The following is a 20,669-nucleotide window of genomic DNA, read 5'->3' on the forward strand; positions in this document are numbered from 1 at the left end:
ATAATAATAAATTTATATATATATATATATATATATATATACACACACACATACATACATACATACACACACATATACATACACACACACCACACTCAGAATCAAATAACTGTAAAACCCAACATTGTAGAAAATAATAAAACATAACCCATTTTCCCTTCAAATTTACAAAAAGCATTCAAAATAGACACATCTATCCTAAAAATGAAAGGACCCCACATTATTAAAGCCGGTGTTAAAACTGCACCTTTAATCCCTCATCAGGTAATACTGCAGTAACAGCATAAGTGATTATTAAACAAGTCCCAATATAATTTCTGGCCCGACTCAAATTCCACATTTATGTGACTAAAATTCAAGCCTTGCAGTTCAGCATCATCCTGTTTACATGATAAATCTTACATGATTTCATTAATAATCTCCCCTAGCCCTATCTAGCTTTATCGTTTAAACAGGATCTCTCATCCACAGTTGTCTACCTAGTGAGTCACCAACCTGAAACAAGCATGCTCTCAGCGAAGTTTGGAATTCTGTCCTGCATGCTTAAAGGATTCATTAGGCAGTAAAGCAAGAATCGGGATGAGGGTCCCTGGGGTTTACAACTTAAAAGCAAAGAAAAAAAAAAGTAAAAATTGCAGCTCCCATTATTTCTACTCTGAAAGAAGTTTAGGAAACCCACCCAGTACCTGAAAGTTCTCCTTGATCCTGTCCGGGTTGAAGCTCTTTGCGAGGGCCACAATCCCTCTCTGAAGAAGGTGCCTCATGGCCACTTGAGCTGGAGTGCGGCTATATTTTTTAGCCAAGTCAGTCAAGACGGGGTCTTTCAAGACATATGGGCTATCCTGATCTATCCTGGAACGGAGACTTGGGTTAGTTTTGAAGTCTAATTCCAAAAGACATATAGGCAGCTTCAGTTCTCAGAACTCCCTTAATGCAGTCTCAGAGTGCAGAATTGAACCTTTCACCAGCTGGAAAAGCCCACTGTATATTAATGCACCAACCACCTGCTGTTGAGCTCTGATGATAAACTTTATTGTAAGTCACAGTACATCATGACAACCTAGAACTTCCTTTATGATTCAGTTGTGAGAGCTTTGTCATAGGAGTGTTCAAACATAGTTACAACTGCAAACAAATTCCACCCACAATTTTTTTGATAACGTGGGGAAGGTTTAGAACATCACAAAGGTTTTTATTGCCGTTTCTGTAGCCATCGGGGTAATATTCTCTCCCTTGTGTGGTAACCTGGCACAATATGGGGTTGGGCTTGGTCCCCTTCCCCGGTAAACCACAAAATGACCCCAAAAATGTACACCTTTTTTGGTGCCACCTGGTCAAATCAATGACAAGATATTATATCAAAAATATTTTTGAATGCACAAATATTACAGTTACATAAATGGCCTGAGAGTATATCCATAGTATTTAGTGTATTTTGTGCATTATAACATTGCTTTTTAATCACATTACCATCTTCATAAATACCCTCAAGTACCCAGTGCACAACAGGATAAAATGTCTTTAGATATTAGAATATTGTTTCCATTCAGTTGATGCAGATTCTGGAAGTGGAACAAGGAAAATTCTCAACTCCCAGATCATAGATCCATAGATCTGCTTCACCAGGGGATATAGTATAATTCATTAGTTGCAACACACCTGAGTAGAGAATGTATATTGCTATCAAATTGCTTGAGTTACTAATTAACTTTCAAAAACACAAAATCGTACAAACAGCGCTCTTGTAGTGGTATTGAGGGGGTAAAAAATGTGACCCTAATTAGTGTGCAGCCCTGAAACCCAGGAGGAGTGCCTGTGGATATGCAAAACAGAAAAACCAAAAAGGGCGCAACACTAGGTAGGCTGACTGGCCGGGTTGGACGCCCCAGGGAAGGTGACAGGGAAAATCGTGTGACAATGGATGCAAAGGGCGAAAAACTAATTAATAGCTGAGGAAACAAAAAAAATTTTTTACTTACATTTTAAATCATGGGCATCCATCCTCTGGTCCCATGATTTAAAATGTAAGTAAACAAATTGTTTTGTTTCCTCAGCTATTAATTAGTTTTTCGCCCTTTGCATCCATTGTCACACGATTTTCCCTGTCACCTTCCCTGGGTCATCCGACCCGGCCAGTCAGCCTACCTAGTGTTGCGCCCTTTTTGGTTTTTCTGTTTTTAATTAACATTCAAGCAACCAGAAACTAGTTATCTGGCACCTACCGATCCCCATGGATGCCAGATAACTGGGTGTTTACTGTACATTGTTGGGGTCCTGTGACTTTGACCGGAAAATACTTTGACTATACTATCTCTTGTAAGTAGATACCGGTACTTACTCAAAATCACCCTAATATGGTGATCCTGAAAGTAATAAGTAACAATCATAGCAGTACAATCTTCCTTACATGTCATTAAGGTAAATAGTAAAGTTCCTCTTACTTTTAGCATTCCGGTAAGCTTCTTTGCAGAATTCCGTACAATATCCCCTCTCTAATACCCTTACCTTCAAGGGCCTATCATTTTTCGTCAAAATCCTTATCAGAACAAATCCTAAATTTTCTCACATATTGACTGTACGGCATACTTTGAATCAAGGTCAGTGGATGGGCACTTGTGCTGGTAATGCCATACTTCACGATACAAGTGCCCATTCATTGCCTTTGATTAAAAGTATGCTGTACAGTCAATAGTTGAGAATAGGTAGAAGTTATTCTGATGATGTACATTCATCTTGATACTGACACTTTGCATGTAATTTGCCCCCAATTTGTAATTGTTTATAAAACTGAAGGATTAGACACTCCTTAGAGCTGGATGACATCAAGACCTTTCGTGACAATTCTATATATGTAAAAAAGGTAAATATCACATTTGATAGTGATATCCACTCTACTGGGGTGTGTTGCATCTAATGGATTGTTCTATAGATCATATGTATTTGAAGTTTTTTGATCATCTACATCAGGGGTGGCAAACTCAAATTCATCGGGGGCCGCATCAGAGATGGGAATTAGCCCCTGTTTTACGTCCTGATTGGATCTCCTTATACATATATCGATATTGTAATTATGATATAGTGTATTCATTTGGAAATATTATGTTATAATGTAAATTGCTGATCTAATATTGTAGACCTACCCTCTACGTCTCCTGAAGAAGATCTATAAAATCGGAAAAACGCATTAAAAAATCTTCTCAGTCTACTGCCAGAATCAGCCTCAACTGAATGGAAACGACTATATTTTTTTATGTTTTTAAATAAAGCAACATGCATTTTTACATATTCAATGAGGGTGTGAAGTAGTTTTTTGCTCTTTTCTTTTTTTAGTTCTATATATAAAATAAACTAATTCTATTGTGCCTATAGGAAAAGTCCAATGCATTCCAGAAGACCCTTGCAGATTTGAGCACGTGCACATGCTATTGTCCATGATCCTGTGCACAGAAGTGCAGGCATGAGCACATTAGTGTACAGGTCTGCATGAATTAGCATGAAGGTGCACGTTAATGTGTAGTCCTATATAAACGGCATGTCATATGGACAACTTGGCGAGTGGTCTTCAGCTTCTTCCCGATTACCTGTGACCTGATCAGATACCCTACTTACCTGTGAACGACCCGGCCCACCTTCTGACATCTTTCTCTGGATCTCGGTCTGCCACCTGCTTACTGGACTAGGAATTCTGTCTTCTGCCCTGTACCTCTTGGGCCAGCGGTTATTGCCCTTGGCTTGTGACAACGACTCCTGTTCTTGACATGCGGGTCTATTCACAAAAGGGTGAAGGTATTCCACTGCCCGGGAGTTACCAGCTTGTGCTCCAGCTACATCACCTCATAGTTCTAGCCGACCTGTGACAATGAGACTGTCACAGGTCGGCTCAGTAGATCGGGAGGTGAGCGAACACATACCGGGTTCGCTCACCTCTTGATCCTGTCACGGCTCTCTGCCATGACAGGGGAGGGGCTGGATTCCCCCCTCCCCGCTCCGATCTGCCAGTGCTGACTGGCGGAATGGACGGGGCAGGGGGCGGTTACAGCTGGCTCTGCCTCTAGATAGGCAGAGCCAGCTGTCACTCACGCAGCTGGGCGGATCCAGACATCGACGTCGGGATCCGCTGCGGCTGCTGAGCCTAGTGTGACAGGAGGACGCTAGTTTGTGTCCTCCCGTTACCCTGAGGAGAACTATGGGGAAAAGCCCTGACCCCATAGTTCTCCTTTAAGGTAATCTTGAAGGCAGACTCAGACAAAGTGCAAGTGTCTATATTCTGTGTGCAGAAAAGTAGTTAAAGGAGAACTATGGGGTGGGAATAGATGGGATCGCAACACGCATAGGTGTAAATGGGCCCCTCTCTGGTAGGAAGTTTAGGGGCGCTCTCTGATGACAAAGACAGAGGTCTTAAGCTGGCCATACACCTTACAATTATCTGCAGATTTTCTGTCGTAAGATGGAAAAGTTGCAACAGATTCCTCCATCTACACTAAACTGTGTGGATGGAGTAATCTCCACCTGGGCCAATCTGTTGCACTTTTTCCATCTGACCACAGAAAATCGGCAGATAATTGTAAGGTGTATGGGCATCTTAAAAGGAGAACTAAGGGGTCAGGGCTTTTCCCCATAGTTCTCCTAAGGGCCCCCGGAGGACATAAACTAGCGTCCTCCCGTGACCCAAAGCTCAGTATACCGCGAGCTACAGCTCAGGGACGGATCCCGACAGTACTGTCAAGATCCAGCCAGCTGCGTGAGTGACAGCTGGCTCTGCCTATCTAGAGGCAGAGCCAGTGGTACACTCCCCCTCCCTTGTCCGTTCCGCCAGTCAGCGCTGGAGGATCGAAGCGGGGAGGTGGGAAATCCCTGCAGGGAGCTGTGACAGTCACGGCTCTTTGCAGGGAGATGATCGAGAAGTGAGCGAGCAACGGTATGTGTTCGCTCACTTCCCGATCTTTTGAGCCGACGTGTGACAGTTTCATTGTCACACCTCGGCTCGAACTATGAGGTTGCGTGAAAATCACTCACCTCATAGTTCTCCTTTAAGGAATATTTTTGTGACTACGTGGACAGTGGCATTTGGTTATATAATTTTAGCAGGCTTCGACATTATTAATATTTTTTTTTTAACCATGTTCTTTAAGCCACACCCAAAAGCAAGTGCTGTGCAGCCAAACCCACTTGTTCCCTGTTCTGAGCTAAATTTAGACATGACTGTTGATGCATTAGGACGTGTAGTTCCTCCTAAAAGCTGTTGAAAAGAACAGTTAAGCAAACACATTCATAAATAGCACATGCTGGATCTACTTTGTACATTTTTGGATTTAAAAAATGCCACACCCTATCACTAAAGAACACAGGCATGAATGCAATTTTCTCTAGAAGCACGTCATTTACCAGCCCGCATCCCGACTGGATCCCAGGACACTGAACGCCACCAGCACAATGTCATGCGACTTGCAGAATCCCAGCAGTCTGGTCTGATTGAGGTAGATGTGACACTCCACCTGCAGAGGGGCATTTCAAGGGGAACTATAGTGTTTTTTTTTAAAAATATATAGACATATATATTCACCTATATGTAATAGATAAATGTAATCAGTTTATCGTAAATTCAGTTAGTGTTCATGTTTCTAAAACCTTATGTTGTCATTAAAGTCTATAGGGCCAAAAATGCACGTTGATGCACCAAAAATGTATTTCATTATTATTGGTATTTTTATTGGTGTATTGCCCCGACAATTTCACGCAATGCATTACATACTGCACATGCACATCAGTCCCTACCCTCAAGGAGCTTACAATCTAAGGCCCCTATCTCACATACATACAAGGGACAATTTAGACAGGAGCCAATTAATCTGCTTCTCCTGGTGGCAGGATACTGAGCGGCCAGTCCTATCATGATAGAGGATGGGCAAATGTCTACTCACCTGTCACGGGTGAAGAATGTTGACAGTCTCTTTTGCTAAAAAATACAAATCCTCCACTTCCGAGCTGTTTATTTTCATACTCTAGTTCCCCTCAAAAGGCTCTCTAAACCCCAAAACAAAAATGGAATAGGTAGCAGCTTTCTAGCCCTTAGATAGAGAGCTAATGCAGACACCTTTTCTCCTTTATGCAAATGAAGCGAATAGCACACATCCTACCCTTGGGTGGCTACGTTCACTTCTCCGCTGCATCTACGGAGGGAGCCATGGCTGTTACCCAGACTGGATTCAAACATATCTTCTACATTTAAATTACAGGAGAGGGGAACATTTGTAGAATACAGACAGCATTGTGCAACCAATTCGGCTCTCAGGGAGTGTCAATGACACCACATTTCTGGCAAGATTACCATGTACTGTATATTCTGTACTTGCTGAAATATTCTTACTCTGCCATTTCAAATGCTGATGAAATCATTTGCAATGGATGTTGTTCCTTGAGTTTCAAAAGTATTTTCTTGCAGAATCAGCTGGTCCCGATATCCTGTTTTAGGGTGACTCCACCTATGGAGCCAACTTTGTGTGTGCTAGTAAGCTGTGCGAGTGTCTCCACAACCACACAGGCACAGCAAAATAATCCACTCCCCTGCTCCCCTCTCCTCTAAGCTAGTAGATGGAAAGCTGCTGGAGGCCGCTCTGTCCTTTGTGATCTTGTTCAGGACAGAAAGTTCAGGAAAGCTGAGCTGAGAGAGTTGGAGCCAACTGCTCAAAAACATGATGAATGAAAGTGTTTTAACCGAAATGTAAAGAAATACTTTGCTGGTAATGTCTCATAGATGGATCTGGATTTAATATTGAAAAAAAGTTTAGGTGTTAAATACTACTTAAAGAGAACTATGGCCTAAGCTTTTTTGCCAATAGTTTTCTTCAGGGTCACCGGAGGACATATACTAATGTCCTCCGGTGACCCAAAACTCAGTATATAGCGAGCCATTGCTGACAGCGCAGAACCGCGTCGCACCCGGGACGGATCCCGACAATTATTGTCGGCATCCACACCGCTGGCTCTCTAGGGGCAGAGCCAGCTGTGCCTGCCCCCTCCTCATCCATCCAGTCAGCGCTGGAGGATCGGAGAGGGGAGGGAGGAATCCCTGCGGGGAGCCGTGACTGACAGTCACTGCTCTCAAAAGGGAGAGGATGGGGAAGTCAGCAATCGACAGTATGTGTTCGCCGTGTTCCTGATCAATAGAGCCGAGCTGTGACAGCTCGGCTCTAACTATGGGGGTGGGTGTATTTCACTCTCCCCATAATTCTGCTTTAAGGGTTGATGTATCATAGCAGCCATTAGGAATGCTGATATGCAGATGATCACTAGAGGGAAGAATTTACTAAAAATTATGAAAATATGGAACAGCATGCAAAAAAAAAATTAATAATACTACATTAGGCATAAAAACCTAGCTAAATGCCACAATAGTTAAATTATGTACATTCTCACAATAGTTTCCAGTTAAAGGAAATATAATCTCTCTTAAACCTCCTATTGTTACAATGTTATTTGTCAGCCGTGGAAGAATGCCCATATTGCACAGAGTTCATGTGTGTCAGGAATGTCATGTGATGCGAGTCTGTATGCAGGTCATAAGAAAAACTTCACATCTTTTATCCTCTGAAATTTTTTGTCCTTTCCTATATTGGCTCCGCCCTCAATACCTCCGCCCCACTGACCACGCCCCTTAAGCTGCAGGACTGACAAAGGTTCATCATACACTTTGATGAATGACTGGCATAGGACAAGTGTGATGGTGAACTTGAATTACTGGTTTGTTTCCGCTTTAAGTGGTGTCACGGGTTGTTGGAGAATATGAACGGTTTGGATCAGTTACCTGGTTGCAGGTTGGTTTGTATCTCAGCTCGAGCATATTAAGTATGAGTTCTAGCTGCCGCCGGTTAAAGCTCGACACTCCAATTGATCTGGTCAGTCCGGCTGCCTTCAAGTCCTCCATCGCCTGCAATGAAAAATAAAAACATTTTTAAATGCACAGCTGAAGTTATCACATGCATGTCATACAGACACATTTATTTGCAGCATAAGTGTATTTGCACAATTAATAACTCCTTAAAGCTAAACACACAGATGACAAACATACATAGGAGTGGTTTGTCCATCCAGTCCTAAAATACAACACAGCACAGCCCTGTCTGGCAGGGCAGGAGACCTGATTTTCCTTTACTGCAGTTCAGTAGCACTTACAGGTCTCGTCCATCCCCTAACCTAGGAGTGGACAGTATAATACTGGACTGATGAGTTTTCGCTCCATGTCACTCTGCTCTCTCCTCCTCCTTGTTAGCACATGAACACTGCGGCACAGCTGAATAGTCATTTTGCATCTTCTCCCTCTCCCAGTCCAAGCTCAGCTGGAAAAGCTCATGCCAAGTCAAATGTATTTATTACAGATATTTATATAGCGCAGACAAATTACGCAGGGCACATTCACCTCAGTCCCTGCCCTAGAGGAGCTTACAATCCAAGGCCCCTATCTCACACAGTAGGAACAATTTAGACAGGAGCCAAATTAACATTCCAGCATGTCCTCCTTCTCTTGAAGGATTTGCAGGTGGTATCCTGACCGGGACTTGAACTGGGGACTCTCAGTGCTGCAAGGCAGAAGTGCTAACCACCACGCCACTGTGCTCTACTTCTTGATAAACACAACACAATACATGTATGGACTAATGAATGCAGGACTGCATTGGTGTGTGCCTTTCATATCTGTGCAGAGTTCAGCTTTAAAATATCACTAGCAATGAGTGGCATTAGTTTCTGTGAGCGGTTTATTGAGCAGAGAAGAGAATGGAGTCATTGTAGAATGGAGACTAATAAAAAGGTAAATGAGAAATAAAGGCTTTCAATAGTTAAAAACAGCAAACATAGTAGGACCTTCCTGAACTGCATCTCAAGCCACAACTTTTTGGGGGATATTATATTGAATGGCTAGCACCTCTATCAATGTTTTCTGTTGTCTGTGTCCCACCACTGGAGAAAATGTTCCTTTCACTAAATGTCCTGGATTCTCTATCCCAGAGACAATGGTCACATAGTCAGAGGCGGCTCTAGAGTTTGCGAGGCCTTAGGCGAAACCTAAACATGAGGCCCCGCTCAGGCCTGTGGACGGGTCTCACAATGGCTTTGTGGGGAATCATTGCATTGCATCGAGGGCTCTGAGGGGGTCTCACCAGGGTAGCAGGGCTCTGTGGGGTCTCACCAGGGCTCTGATGCCCCCTCCCAGCCAGATTGGGATCCTCGCACGGTGGATGGGAGGAGTGAGATGGCTTCCGAGTGGCTGGTGGGCGGAGCTCCAGAAGACCACTGGCCGAATGGACGGACCGAGGAAACAGATAAGCTCTCAGCCCTGTCGCTGTCAAACGGAGAGCCTCCGTTTGACAGCGACAGGGCTAAGAGCTCACGACGTTACCTAGCTGTGAGGTAATGTGACGGCAGGGCAAATTAGGCGGTCGCGAGGCCCTCGGGAGCGCGAGGCCTAAGGCGATCGCCTAATTTAAGAGCTGCCTCTGCACATAGTCCATCCAAAGTGACCTCTTCACAGCACAGATACAGCTTAATATTATAGAACCATTTACTCCAAGCTTCTTCAGGCAAGTTGTCAATCATATGTGCAGTGCATGGAAAAAAAAACCCCATGGTTTCCATACATTGCATTGATGGCAGACGAGCCTGAGACAGGTGTATCCAGTTTGCTTCACCATTTACAATAAACATTACCCCGATAGTTGAACTAGCTTTGTACCTTCCAAGTGTCACGAATGTCTGTGTTGTGATAGATGACTTTTCCGTTCTCATCCACTGGATAAGGGTCATCGCCAGGCTGTTATGTGGGGCAAATAAAAAACATAGGTCACGAAATGGAAAACTTTCAGAAGGATACCCGTACTTTTAAACTATTATCCTACCATACGGGAGACATTGGGGGTCTAATAGGCCCATAATGTCTCTTTAAAGAGAATTTAAGGTGATGGATCTCACACTTTCTGTCTCACTGCCATCACCATCGCTTACAGTAACCCCAATACAGAAAGAGCCGCACTCCAATCAGACGGAAGATCAGACGAAAGATTCTTACAATTAATAATTTTTGAGGCTTCCAGGAGAGGGAGCATAAAAAAAGTTGTGTTTTGGCGAAGAGGATTCTCTGTAATCGTACCTTTAGTTCCATTGGATTGTGGATAAGGAATAAATCCATGTAATCTAGCTGAAGATTTCGCAAGGACTTTTCTATTGCAGGTCGGACTCTCTCAGGAGTTTGGTCAGTCAGCCACAACTAAAACAAGACAAAACAAAAGGCCCAATGAAATTATATATGCAATGCAAGAGCCCTAATATTGTTTTAATGAGGCAAGCTACAATTTAGGGGGTTTTGTTTAAGGATCAATCCACCTGAAAATTCATGTTATAGGCAGGGCCGGATTTACTCTCTCTGCTGCCCCAAGGCCAGGTTCCTCAATGTGCCCCCCTACCCACCAACCCCCCTCCCCCATGGAGAATGGCAGACCTGCAGGTTGCATACAAGTGATGTGGCTGACATTGCCAAGATCACTTGTAAACGAACGAACCTCTTCCCTGCGGTACATTTAGCCCTGCTTGCCCAAAGCAGGGCTAAATGTAGAAAACAACTACCCATCCGGCGCCCGGAAATGCATGTCCCAGGCATCAGGAGATAGGAATTCCACACCCCTGCTGCCTCTCTACTCCCTGCTGCCCCAAGGCCAGGCCTTGGTTGGCCTTGTGGGAATTCCGGCCCTGGTTATAGGTTGAGCCTGGTAAGTCGAGTCAGCCCCTTACATATCTTGGACACTCCAATGGCGAGATCTGCCATAACTGCAAACTCTGTTCTTGTTCACCTGGGAGAGTTGGGTGACTTTGCCAACCTTTGAGTGTTCCAGCTACTCCTGTTACATTTTCCATAACATAAAATAGAAACACAGCAGTGATGGTGGGAGCCCCTCATAATGGGATCAGTGGGTGTGCAGACTCAGGAACTCAGTGCAGAGATCTAAACGACAGAAGGGATCATCAAGGGGTCCAGCATCCTCCAAAACAGGAAAATATAAGCCTTGGGTGGATCAGCTCTTAAAAGCAGAATTCCACAGTGAAAGCTAAATACAAAGTTGATATACATATATGTGAACTGTTAAAACAGAAACAAAATCCTGCTCAGCCATTCTTGTGAAACACACACCCATTTCCACACAGAGCCAATCAGCATTGCCATTATTTAAAGCTTGTACTGCTCCAACTTCCTTTCACGCATCCCCTCCTCCAGTTAGCTTGCCCCTTTCCAAACCTACAGCCTATTGGCATCACCATTATTTAAAGCTTGTAGTGCTCCAACTTCCTTTCACATATCCCTTCCTCCAATCAGCTCACTGGACTATAAATAAGAAACTGCACTGTGATGAGCTCCTTTCAGAGTTCCTCTGCCCAGGCAGGCTCAACTAAACATTGTTCACTCCAGAAACCAGGTCCTGAAACATGCTAAGGTAAAAGTCTTGTGCAATACAGGAGAGTCTTACAGGTTTTAAGAGTGAGCACCCCCACTTCTAGACTGATTTCATGTTCAAGGGGGACTATATAAGAAATCTAAAAACTTTTAAATGCTCTATACATAAAAATTTGTAATGGCAGTTTTTGAAAAATGTTTGCTTGTTCTTGAGAAAAAAAAAATACAGTCACCTTCCCAGTGTAGAAGATGTCTTCTCTTTTCAGCGTTCCCTCTGCAATTTTCTTTCTGATGGCTCGACCCACCTCCACCTCATTGCCGTAAAAAAATGCACAGTCAATGTGACAATAGCCCACTTCAAGGGCAACTGTTACAGCTTCTTCTGCCAAGCTCTTTGGAACCTGGAGGGTAAAGAAAATATTTATCAATGTTTGGTATTGTCTGGTGTTGCCTCAGTAAAACTTTTTTTTTTAACTATTTGTTAACTTTCAGGCATGGTGCCCCATCTACCATGCCACCCTGGACAGTTACCAAACAGTGCCTTAGAGTGACATTGTTGCCATGGGATCAGTAGAGATGGTCCCAAAAATCACATGACGTTAGATTTGTTCAGAATTTCATGAATTTGGATGTCCCAAACCAATTCAAATTTCAGCTTTATTTTTGGAACTTCCCAAAATGCTTTTATGAGAAAAGGCTGTTCCTGCCTTATAATTGTTTCCTGCCTAAGCACCTTGAACTTAACTGTACCACTAGCGCCGCCCCCCCTCTTCTTTTTAAGAAATAGTTCTGGCTTTTTTTTTTTTATAAAAATGAAAGCCTTAAGCCTGCAGATGAACACTGCCACCTTCAAGCCACAAATATTATCTGCAGTACAAAATATTTAATATTGTCATCGTCCGATATAAATCACACTAATAAAAATATTCAATTAAAACATAGAAAGAAAAAAAAAAGTGGACCTTAGATTGCTAGATGAGGCCAAACAAATACCCCAACATCAAATGGACATACTTGAACATTATTGCAAAGACTGCTGTGACCACCATCCAATTAAGTTCCACTTTAGGGCTGACTCCATTAAGCATGCGCATTTTATTCCTGCTTGATGCACATTAGTATCACACAAAGCAAAAGGTGTTTTTTTGGAAAACCCCATTCATTTGGAATATCCCCCACCCCCAACACACATCAGCACAGTAAAAAAACACACCTGACCTTCCAACTCCCCAAAATGAATAGATGTGAATATCCAGAAACTGTGTTGTGGTGCCTTTGTCATATATGGGTTAGGTAGTTTTTTGGGGCCTTAAAGCTTGCTGCAGTTCTGATGAGTTACGCCAGTAAAATGTGGTAGCAGGCAGAACTATAGCACTCAACCGGAGGGGGTGAAGGCTTCCAACACACCTGAAATCATCAGATGCGAAGGATTCAAAGAGCCTAGGAGACTGGAATTAATGGACAGGTACTTTTTACCCCCTTCAAGCGGGCTTTGCAAAACCTGTTTAAAGTGAACAAAGCCCACTGACACAGGCCCTAATGGTGCCATTCAAAATGTGCTGCAGTAACATGCAACAAACATAAAGATGCAATAATGCAACACAAAGATGTAAATGGGCCCTGAAACCCATATGGAATAGATGGGATTGCAACATGCATAGGTGTAAATAGGTGTACAATTTTCTGCAGCTTTTCTGTGGTTAGATGGAAAAGTTGCAACAGATTCCTCCATCTACACTTAACTGTGTGGATGGAGTAATAACTTTTCTTGCAGCTATACTTTAGAATTTTTAAAAATGCAAGCAGTTTTTCAAAATTCACACAACTTTCACCCATAATTTTATATTTCCAATTGACTCCAATTAGAAGAAGAAGAAAAAAAAAAAAGTGTGCGACTCTTGTGTGAAAACATTTATAAATAGAGCTTGATGTCTCTTCTGAAATAAACCTTCTCATCTGCCTGTTTGCAATCTTTTTTAGAATGAACACTGAATGTATATCATCCTGGCCAATCAAGATGGCCAAAGATCCCGAACCTCGTAGAAGGCTGAGCAACGATGCTGGCATGGGAGAAAGAGGAGGTGATTATAGTTCCACTCCAACTACTCTCTACACTCTCCCAAAACTTATAATTAAAAAAAAAAATACATGCACTTAGGACCCCCATTTACAGCTGTATGATTTGACGCACGGTATGTAACACATTAATGCACAACAAGACTATTGTCATCCAGTTCTATGGGGCCCCTTCAAATCTGTGTGCCATCATGCATTGGGAAAATAGTAGCTGTGCAGTTTTGCAAGGAGTTTGCATGTTCTCCCTGTGCTTGTGTGGGTTTCCTCTGGGTACTCCAGTTTTCTCTCACACTCCAAAGACATGCTGGAAAGTCAGTTGGCTCCTGTCTAAAGCTAACCTCTATGCAGGCCCGGCGCTACCGCAAGGCAAGTCAGGCGGCCGCCTGATTTAGCACCGGCCCTGCCTCTATGTATGCATGTGAGATAGGGACCTTAGAGATTGTTAGCTCCTTGAGGACAGGGACTGATGTAAACATGCAATATGTAAAGCACTGTGTGAAATTGTTGGGGAAATATACCAATAAATGAATAAATTGTTGGTGCATCAACGTGCATTTTTGGCCGTATAGACTTCAACATGCATTTTAGTGCACGACAACAAGCCCCCAGCAACTTTCATTAGCCTAAACAAAAAAGCATAATACATAAAAATGCATGAAAAAAAAAGAAACACAAATGCAGACATAGAAAAAAAAAAAAGAGGGAACCTAGCCCAATTATTAAAATATAGGTTTATCCAAAGTAGCCAGGAACATCCAGACCAGATGTCCCCCAATCACAACAAATTTTCAGGTAAAATCCAAGTTCCTATCATGCAGCCAGATCAGTTTCCTCATTACTGAGAACACAAACAGTGAAGCAATAAATACCTACTAGAAGCAAGTCAGAAGTTCAAGCTTTTGCAAAACAACAGTCAACATCAGTGAGAATCACCAAATCTCTTTACAAAACGCCACATTGGGTTTCTGTTTCCGACACAGTGGGGAAAGAAAGTCCGGTTACTATGAGAAACATCACGTATAACCTTATGCTAGTCTTTATAAACAAGCAACACAATCATTCATAGAGTTCTGTAAATTCTGTACACTTTTGGTAGTTAAATAGTACATATATGTATAAAAAAAACAACAACCATAGATGAGGCTCAAAGAAAGACTTCCAGGAGCCCCATGAACAGCATACCCACCTCTTGGGGTGCATAGGTGCCAAATCCAATGACTGGCATTTTGTGGCCATCATTGAGGACTATGCAGGAATCAGGGGTCAGTTGCATGGTGTGAGATTCTGGCAGATCCTTACACCTGTCATCTGCAGGGAAGTTGACTTGCTGTAAGACAACAGTGCATTTTTGCTTTTATTTTGTCCCTGACAGAGTAGGCTGGTCGAAGTAGGGCCTCCCAGCTGCTGAGCACTTAAAGAACACCTATTTGCATTTGTTTGGTGTTCTTCCACTAGGACACACCTGAGCGGCTTGCAGAGCAACTATAAAGGTTTCCAGCCTCACTAGGCAGCAGCTGAAGTACTGAAATTCTTATCTGTTGACTCATTAAATATAGGTGATCATTAAAGTAGATGTAAACCCACTCACTAAAATCTCGCGGAAGCTTCAACATTTAAAATGAAGAAGTAATTTTAGGTCTTCTTTGAATCTGCAGCTTTTGTTAAAATTGTAGCTGGCGATCCTGCCATGACAGTCATTGTTCAAGCTCTTCCTGTTACAGGGTCACAGTGCTCTGTCTCCTATCACCTGTCACAAGGGCTTCTAATGGAGACTACAAGCAGCTGTTTCAACACACATTGCACAGGCATGGTCCGCTGTTGTCCCCATCAGGGAACCCACCCTGAGAAATGCCATGCAGCCATTGCTGGAGTGCACGTAGACAGGAAGTGGCTGCAGGAGATCAGCAGAACTGTGACACAACAATGAATGAAAAAAGGTAACGGCAAATATTATATTTTTATTATATTTTATTTTGGGGGGAAAAAGGTAATTATTTATGATACTCAGTGGAAACCAAAGATCAGCCAGTAAGATTCTGAGTACATAATAAAGCTTTATATGCATGCGTCCGTGCTTTCATGGATAAGTGTACTTTAAAACAAAGTGCACTTTTCCTTTTAGCCCCCAACCCCTGATCTAACACTTTAAATTTAAAAAAAAGTAATGTTTTTGAAAGCAAACCATTCCTAAGAGACGCATGGGGGCTGCCATCGCCAATCCCCTTCTGAAGATAATAATTATCTGGCACGCTGGCTGACTGGGTTCAGTAAGGTTTGAGTCACTGACCCGGAACAAGCAGGCATATCTTATTGGACTTTCTTATTTGCGTGCTTGTTTCAGGTAAAGAATACACAAATGGCAAAGCCAGAGGGTAAACATGACAGCCAGTAAAATAGCATTTGCAGAATTAGAAGCTGCAATGGCAGCTTGCATGTCTCTCTCAGGAAAATTTTCCTTTAAAGGGAATCTGTGGGGATAAAATGTGACCAGGGCACTCAGAAAATAATTGTTTTGTATATGCCCTGTTTGCATCATGTGAGGTGCAGAAAAACAGACCTCAATGGACATGGAGGGATTTGTGAAAATTGGAGCAGACCGTTTTCTTATGGCAAGCAATCCGCTTCTCTCGTCAGTTTGTTCTGATACACTTTAAAATTAAAGAGAGAAGCTAATTGGTTTCCATGGGTAACTGCTCCAGATTTGGTCTGCTACGGTTTTTACGAATTCCCTCCCATGGTGTGGACAAGCCGTAATTGTTTTCAAATGGCCGCACGCTTGAGAGAAATAACTAGGCTGCAGATGCTGACCTCAGTGTGAGTCTGATTAATTATTCAATACTTAATGTGGGGCTGACTCAGAAAAAAAGTCATTTCAGTATAAAAGAAGGCGAGAAGCTGCATTTCAAGGAATAATCTCTACATAGCCTCTTGGGGAAATCCCACATGACCTCTGACACGTTTTCTCTCACATTTATAGAACTGCCAAAAAAGTGCAGGAATCTCAAGTCTCCCTGATGTTCAGGGAGTCTCCCTCTTTTGGACAGCAGCTCCCTGATAAAGTGCAATGACAAGATGCAAAGTACCAAAGTAAAATAAAATCTTAACTTGTAGAATCCATAGCAAATATTGGAAAGGAATATATGTCCAGCCAAAACTTTTAGTATGGGAAAGAGTGGGGAAGGATTAGAACCCCCTGCGGGCCTTAACTTTTCTCTGTGATTCCCTCACTTCTTTTATGGTGAAGTCATTGTTATGAAGCATTGCAAATAAATAATCTTTCTTCATGCATTTAGGACAAAATATATTCTGCTAAATTTCTTTGGTCACGACGGGTAAGCAGATATCAAACATGTCAAGCTTTAAAATAGCATGCGCCCGTGAAATCGCAAACAGTGATTGATGGCCCTAGAATTATTTCTGTTTTTCTTTTAAATGTGACTTTCATTTTTTAACTTTTTTACACTCAATTTTACTGCTATCACATAGGGGGATAACAAGCCCCCTATGTGATAGCACGGATATAGTGCCAGGTCTTTATGGAGACATCACCATTAGACCCCTAATGTCACCTATAGACCCATAGAAGCTGATGAAGCAGAGATCTGCTTCACCAGCTTCTTCTGCCACTACAGCAGCCTGAGAAATGACACACTGAAACCGGAAATGATGCAATGCACATCGCTTTCAGAGATCGGAGATCAGCCATTGGAAGTGTGCTGATCTCCCTAAGATCAATGTAAACAGACCGGCCATGCTGGTCCTGGGCCAGCACAGGGGACAATACAATGGCCGGATAGAAAGCAGTTAAAGCCCAACTCCAGGTTGGGCTGCTATTCCATTGGTGGACCCCAGTACGTATATCTTTCTTCTGAGGCGCAGTGTCCTCTTCATCTTCAGGTCTTCTCAAGCAATGAGTGAACCTTAGTGATGCAGAGGTCAGCGCTCACACACTGATGTAATCACTTTTCTCTGCATTATACTCTCGAGAACCCTGACCGGCTGAATTACGCTGCGTCCAGGGGGCATTTTTCGTCAGGCTGGGCTCACAGGAAGTGGGTTGAAGGGCGCTGAACATCATTGTACTTGGAAGACAAGTAACATTGGATGCAGAGGACATTCTGCAGGGGACTGAGTCAAAGTGTAGATGAGTATTGCAGCGAAAGCTGTGTTTTTCATTTTTGAACATACCTAGCAATGGAATTTGGGATTTATTATTGAAAACTGGAGTTCTGCTTTGAAGTGACCCCTGCCATTCCTCTTACTAACATAGAGGCTGTTGTAAGCTCTTTACTGCTCCATCTCATTTCACAGCTCTCTAGAAATTCCTAGATAGCAACTGTGAAGGTAAAACCAGTTCCTAGATAGGAACTTTAAAGGTAAAGCCAGTTCCTATACCTTGGGTCAAGCTACAATGACATTATCCTCTTTTTCCCAACGGGCTAGATCTATGATTTCTTATTGTTCTATCGGTTGAGGTCAGCCAAGAGAGAAATAAATCATTTCAGCCAATGGCCGAGAAGCTAGAGTAAAAGTAAGTAAAGTATATTTTTCGCCCTCGTTCACACCTGAACGTTTTGTAGCGCGTTCTACGCTCGACGAACGCTCTACAAAACGCTCAAAAATATAAATCCCATTGTATTCAATGGTCTTGTTCCCACCTTGGCGTATTTCCGCCCGTCCCTAATGCGCTACAAAACGGCCCACGCCTGAAAAGGTACATGTACTACTTTGGGCCGTTTTGTTGCGCGTTTCTATTGGGATACAGCCAAGTAGCCCTCAGAAACACACATTTGTCGCGCGACTTTTTTACCGCAAATCGCGGTAAAAAAACGCGCGAAAGTGGCGCATATGCAATACGCCTAGGTGTGAACGAGACCTTCGATTGACCTTTGACAATTAGGAAAGTGAGCCAGTACTCTGAAAAGCCAGGTGCTGTTTTGGGGAATCATCAACCACAACTCAGTACTCCAGTTGCTGTGGAACTACAAGTCCCAGGAGGCCCTGCAAGACTCTGAGTCATAAGCATTACTCCCAAAGTCAGATGTATGGTGAGATTTGTAGTTATACTACAGCTGGAGTGCCGAGGTCGCCTACCCATGAGCTAGCGGAAGGGGTCGTTTAGCTAAACCGTACTGGCTACCTATAAATTCTTCCCCAAAATCCCTGTAATACAACTAGGCTGAACTGTACCTGTGGCAGTCAACTGCAATCTTCATGTGGAGTTTGCAGGGATCTTTATTTGTAAATAATTCTCCTACCTCTTAGGCTCCATTCACACAGCAGCGGTTGTCTGCATGTGTTTGGGCAGACGAATATGCACGGAGCTGCTCTAAACAGAAAAAAATGCAAAAAAGTGCAAATTTTATATTTATTTTTGACGGATTCCTCACATTCGCAAATATATATATATATATAATAGCCGCAAACAAGCGGAATCCGTGCGGGTGAAAAATGTTAGAGTTTGCGGTGCCGCGCGGAAAACCGCGTGGGAAATGCAAATGCTATATGTGAATGGAGCCTAACCCAGCCGTAGTGTCCCTGGAAGCTATGTTGCAATGTTATCTGCTATACTTAAACATACTGTTCTTGTTCAAACACGTGTGGTTGGGTGCCAGGGGTGAGTTAGGACAAATTGTTCTCGTAGTAATAGATTTGGTCTAACCTGCCAAACCAGGCGCAACTGGTCAGTTAACTATAAAAGCAACCATGAAATGTACACAATCTTCTCCAATAAATGTTTGTGTGACTTGAACATTAAAGTAACTTGCCTGACAGCCACCACTGTGCTGGATGTACAGCATGTGCTGAAAAACAAATGACTTTTTAGATGTCAATGTTTGTAAACATTTGAAGGGTCATTCACATGGCTGTACACCGCCTAGATCAGGATATTTCTGTAGTGGGTACGGACAGATATTTTTTATTATAAACAGCCGCTCAGCATGTACAAATCTATGACAGGCTGAGAAGCTCTGCAGGCAGCTGTCCACATGTATTGGCACATGGATCAAATACCCGCGGTTAGGGACAGATGAAAGGCTCTGGACGCAAACTATCTGCATACAGAACCGCTGATGTGTTCCTAGCTGTGTGTAATCGTTCCTTGAGTGATCACATGCAAACAGCCATGGACAGTGTCAGCCTGTAATTGACTTTACATGCTCCCTCTCAGCAACTAGTCGGAAACACCTGCCCGTACCCTGCCACGGAAAAACGCTGATCTGGGCGGTGTATGGAAATGATTGCAATGTGAATGAACCCTAAGGCTCATTCACACTGCACAACTGCAGACTGTTTCGTCTTTTTTGATCCTGAAATCCAGCATAAGACAAAAACTGCTTGTGTCCCTGTGCAACGTTTGTTCTTTATTTTTGGTAGTGAAACTAAGGGGTTTATTTATGCCGTTTGTAGCCATTTAGGGGCGCTATTGCCGGTGTTCTATCAGTTCTCAAGACCTGTGAGATTACTGGGCTCCTGGCGCATGTGCATAGAGTCCAGAAATCTCACAGGCTACTGGCCATTAGAATTCTGGACTTTCTGGAGCGTGTGAAGGGAGTCCAGAAATCTCACATGCTTCTGCGCATGTGCGAGTCCAGAGATTTTACAGACGTATTCTTATAACACAGTCCTGCGAGTCCAGACATTTTACTGCTGCATGTGCTGGCATTAGATATGTGCATTCGGATGAACCTGCAAATCAACGAAAATCTGTTGATTCAGCATTTTGTCCGAATCCGAAAAAACTAATTTATTATATGCCTGAATATACAAAAACTATTCGGGCATACATATTAGTTTTCAGTGCATGCCCGCTACCATCTTGGAGGCAGAGCGCTTGACGCCACATGACGGTGACGTCACACGCTGAACGAGCAGCAGCCATATAGGCCGTTGGCGCGTTCTGTGCAGGCGCGTCGCCATCTTTTGAGTGTATCTTGGTATACAGTTACACCATAATGGCGGCGCCCGAACATGCGGGCACCGTCATCTTGGTGTATACCAAGATACACTCAAAGATGGCAGCGCACATGGGCAGGACGCACCGGCAGCCGATGTGGCCGCCGCTCGTTGTGCAGTTTCGGATTCGGAGGCTCGTCGTACTATGTATACATATACATACAGCACATACATATCGAATAAGATAAACGTGTATGTA

General features: G+C 43.1%; 1 protein-coding gene across 1 annotated transcript in view; it reads right to left on the minus strand.

The window, feature by feature from the left end:
- LOC108799288 (aldo-keto reductase family 1 member C1 homolog) overlaps positions 1-14,897 on the minus strand; it is an 18,077-nt gene extending 3,180 nt beyond the window's left edge. The window contains exons 1-7 of the mRNA XM_018571135.1: positions 14,700-14,897; positions 11,671-11,838; positions 10,142-10,258; positions 9,728-9,805; positions 7,805-7,927; positions 5,386-5,495; positions 687-852 (exon numbers count right to left, since the gene is read on the minus strand). Coding sequence (XP_018426637.1) covers positions 687-852; positions 5,386-5,495; positions 7,805-7,927; positions 9,728-9,805; positions 10,142-10,258; positions 11,671-11,838; positions 14,700-14,786 — 849 coding nt within the window. The 5' untranslated portion in view covers positions 14,787-14,897. The remainder of the gene's footprint in view (positions 1-686; positions 853-5,385; positions 5,496-7,804; positions 7,928-9,727; positions 9,806-10,141; positions 10,259-11,670; positions 11,839-14,699) is intronic.
- Between the last annotated feature and the right edge of the window lie 5,772 nt (positions 14,898-20,669).

This window comes from Nanorana parkeri, unplaced genomic scaffold (genome assembly GCF_000935625.1).
Source record: "Nanorana parkeri isolate BGI_ZX_2015 unplaced genomic scaffold, ASM93562v1 scaffold1686, whole genome shotgun sequence".
Classification (NCBI taxonomy): Eukaryota; Metazoa; Chordata; class Amphibia; order Anura; family Dicroglossidae; genus Nanorana; species Nanorana parkeri.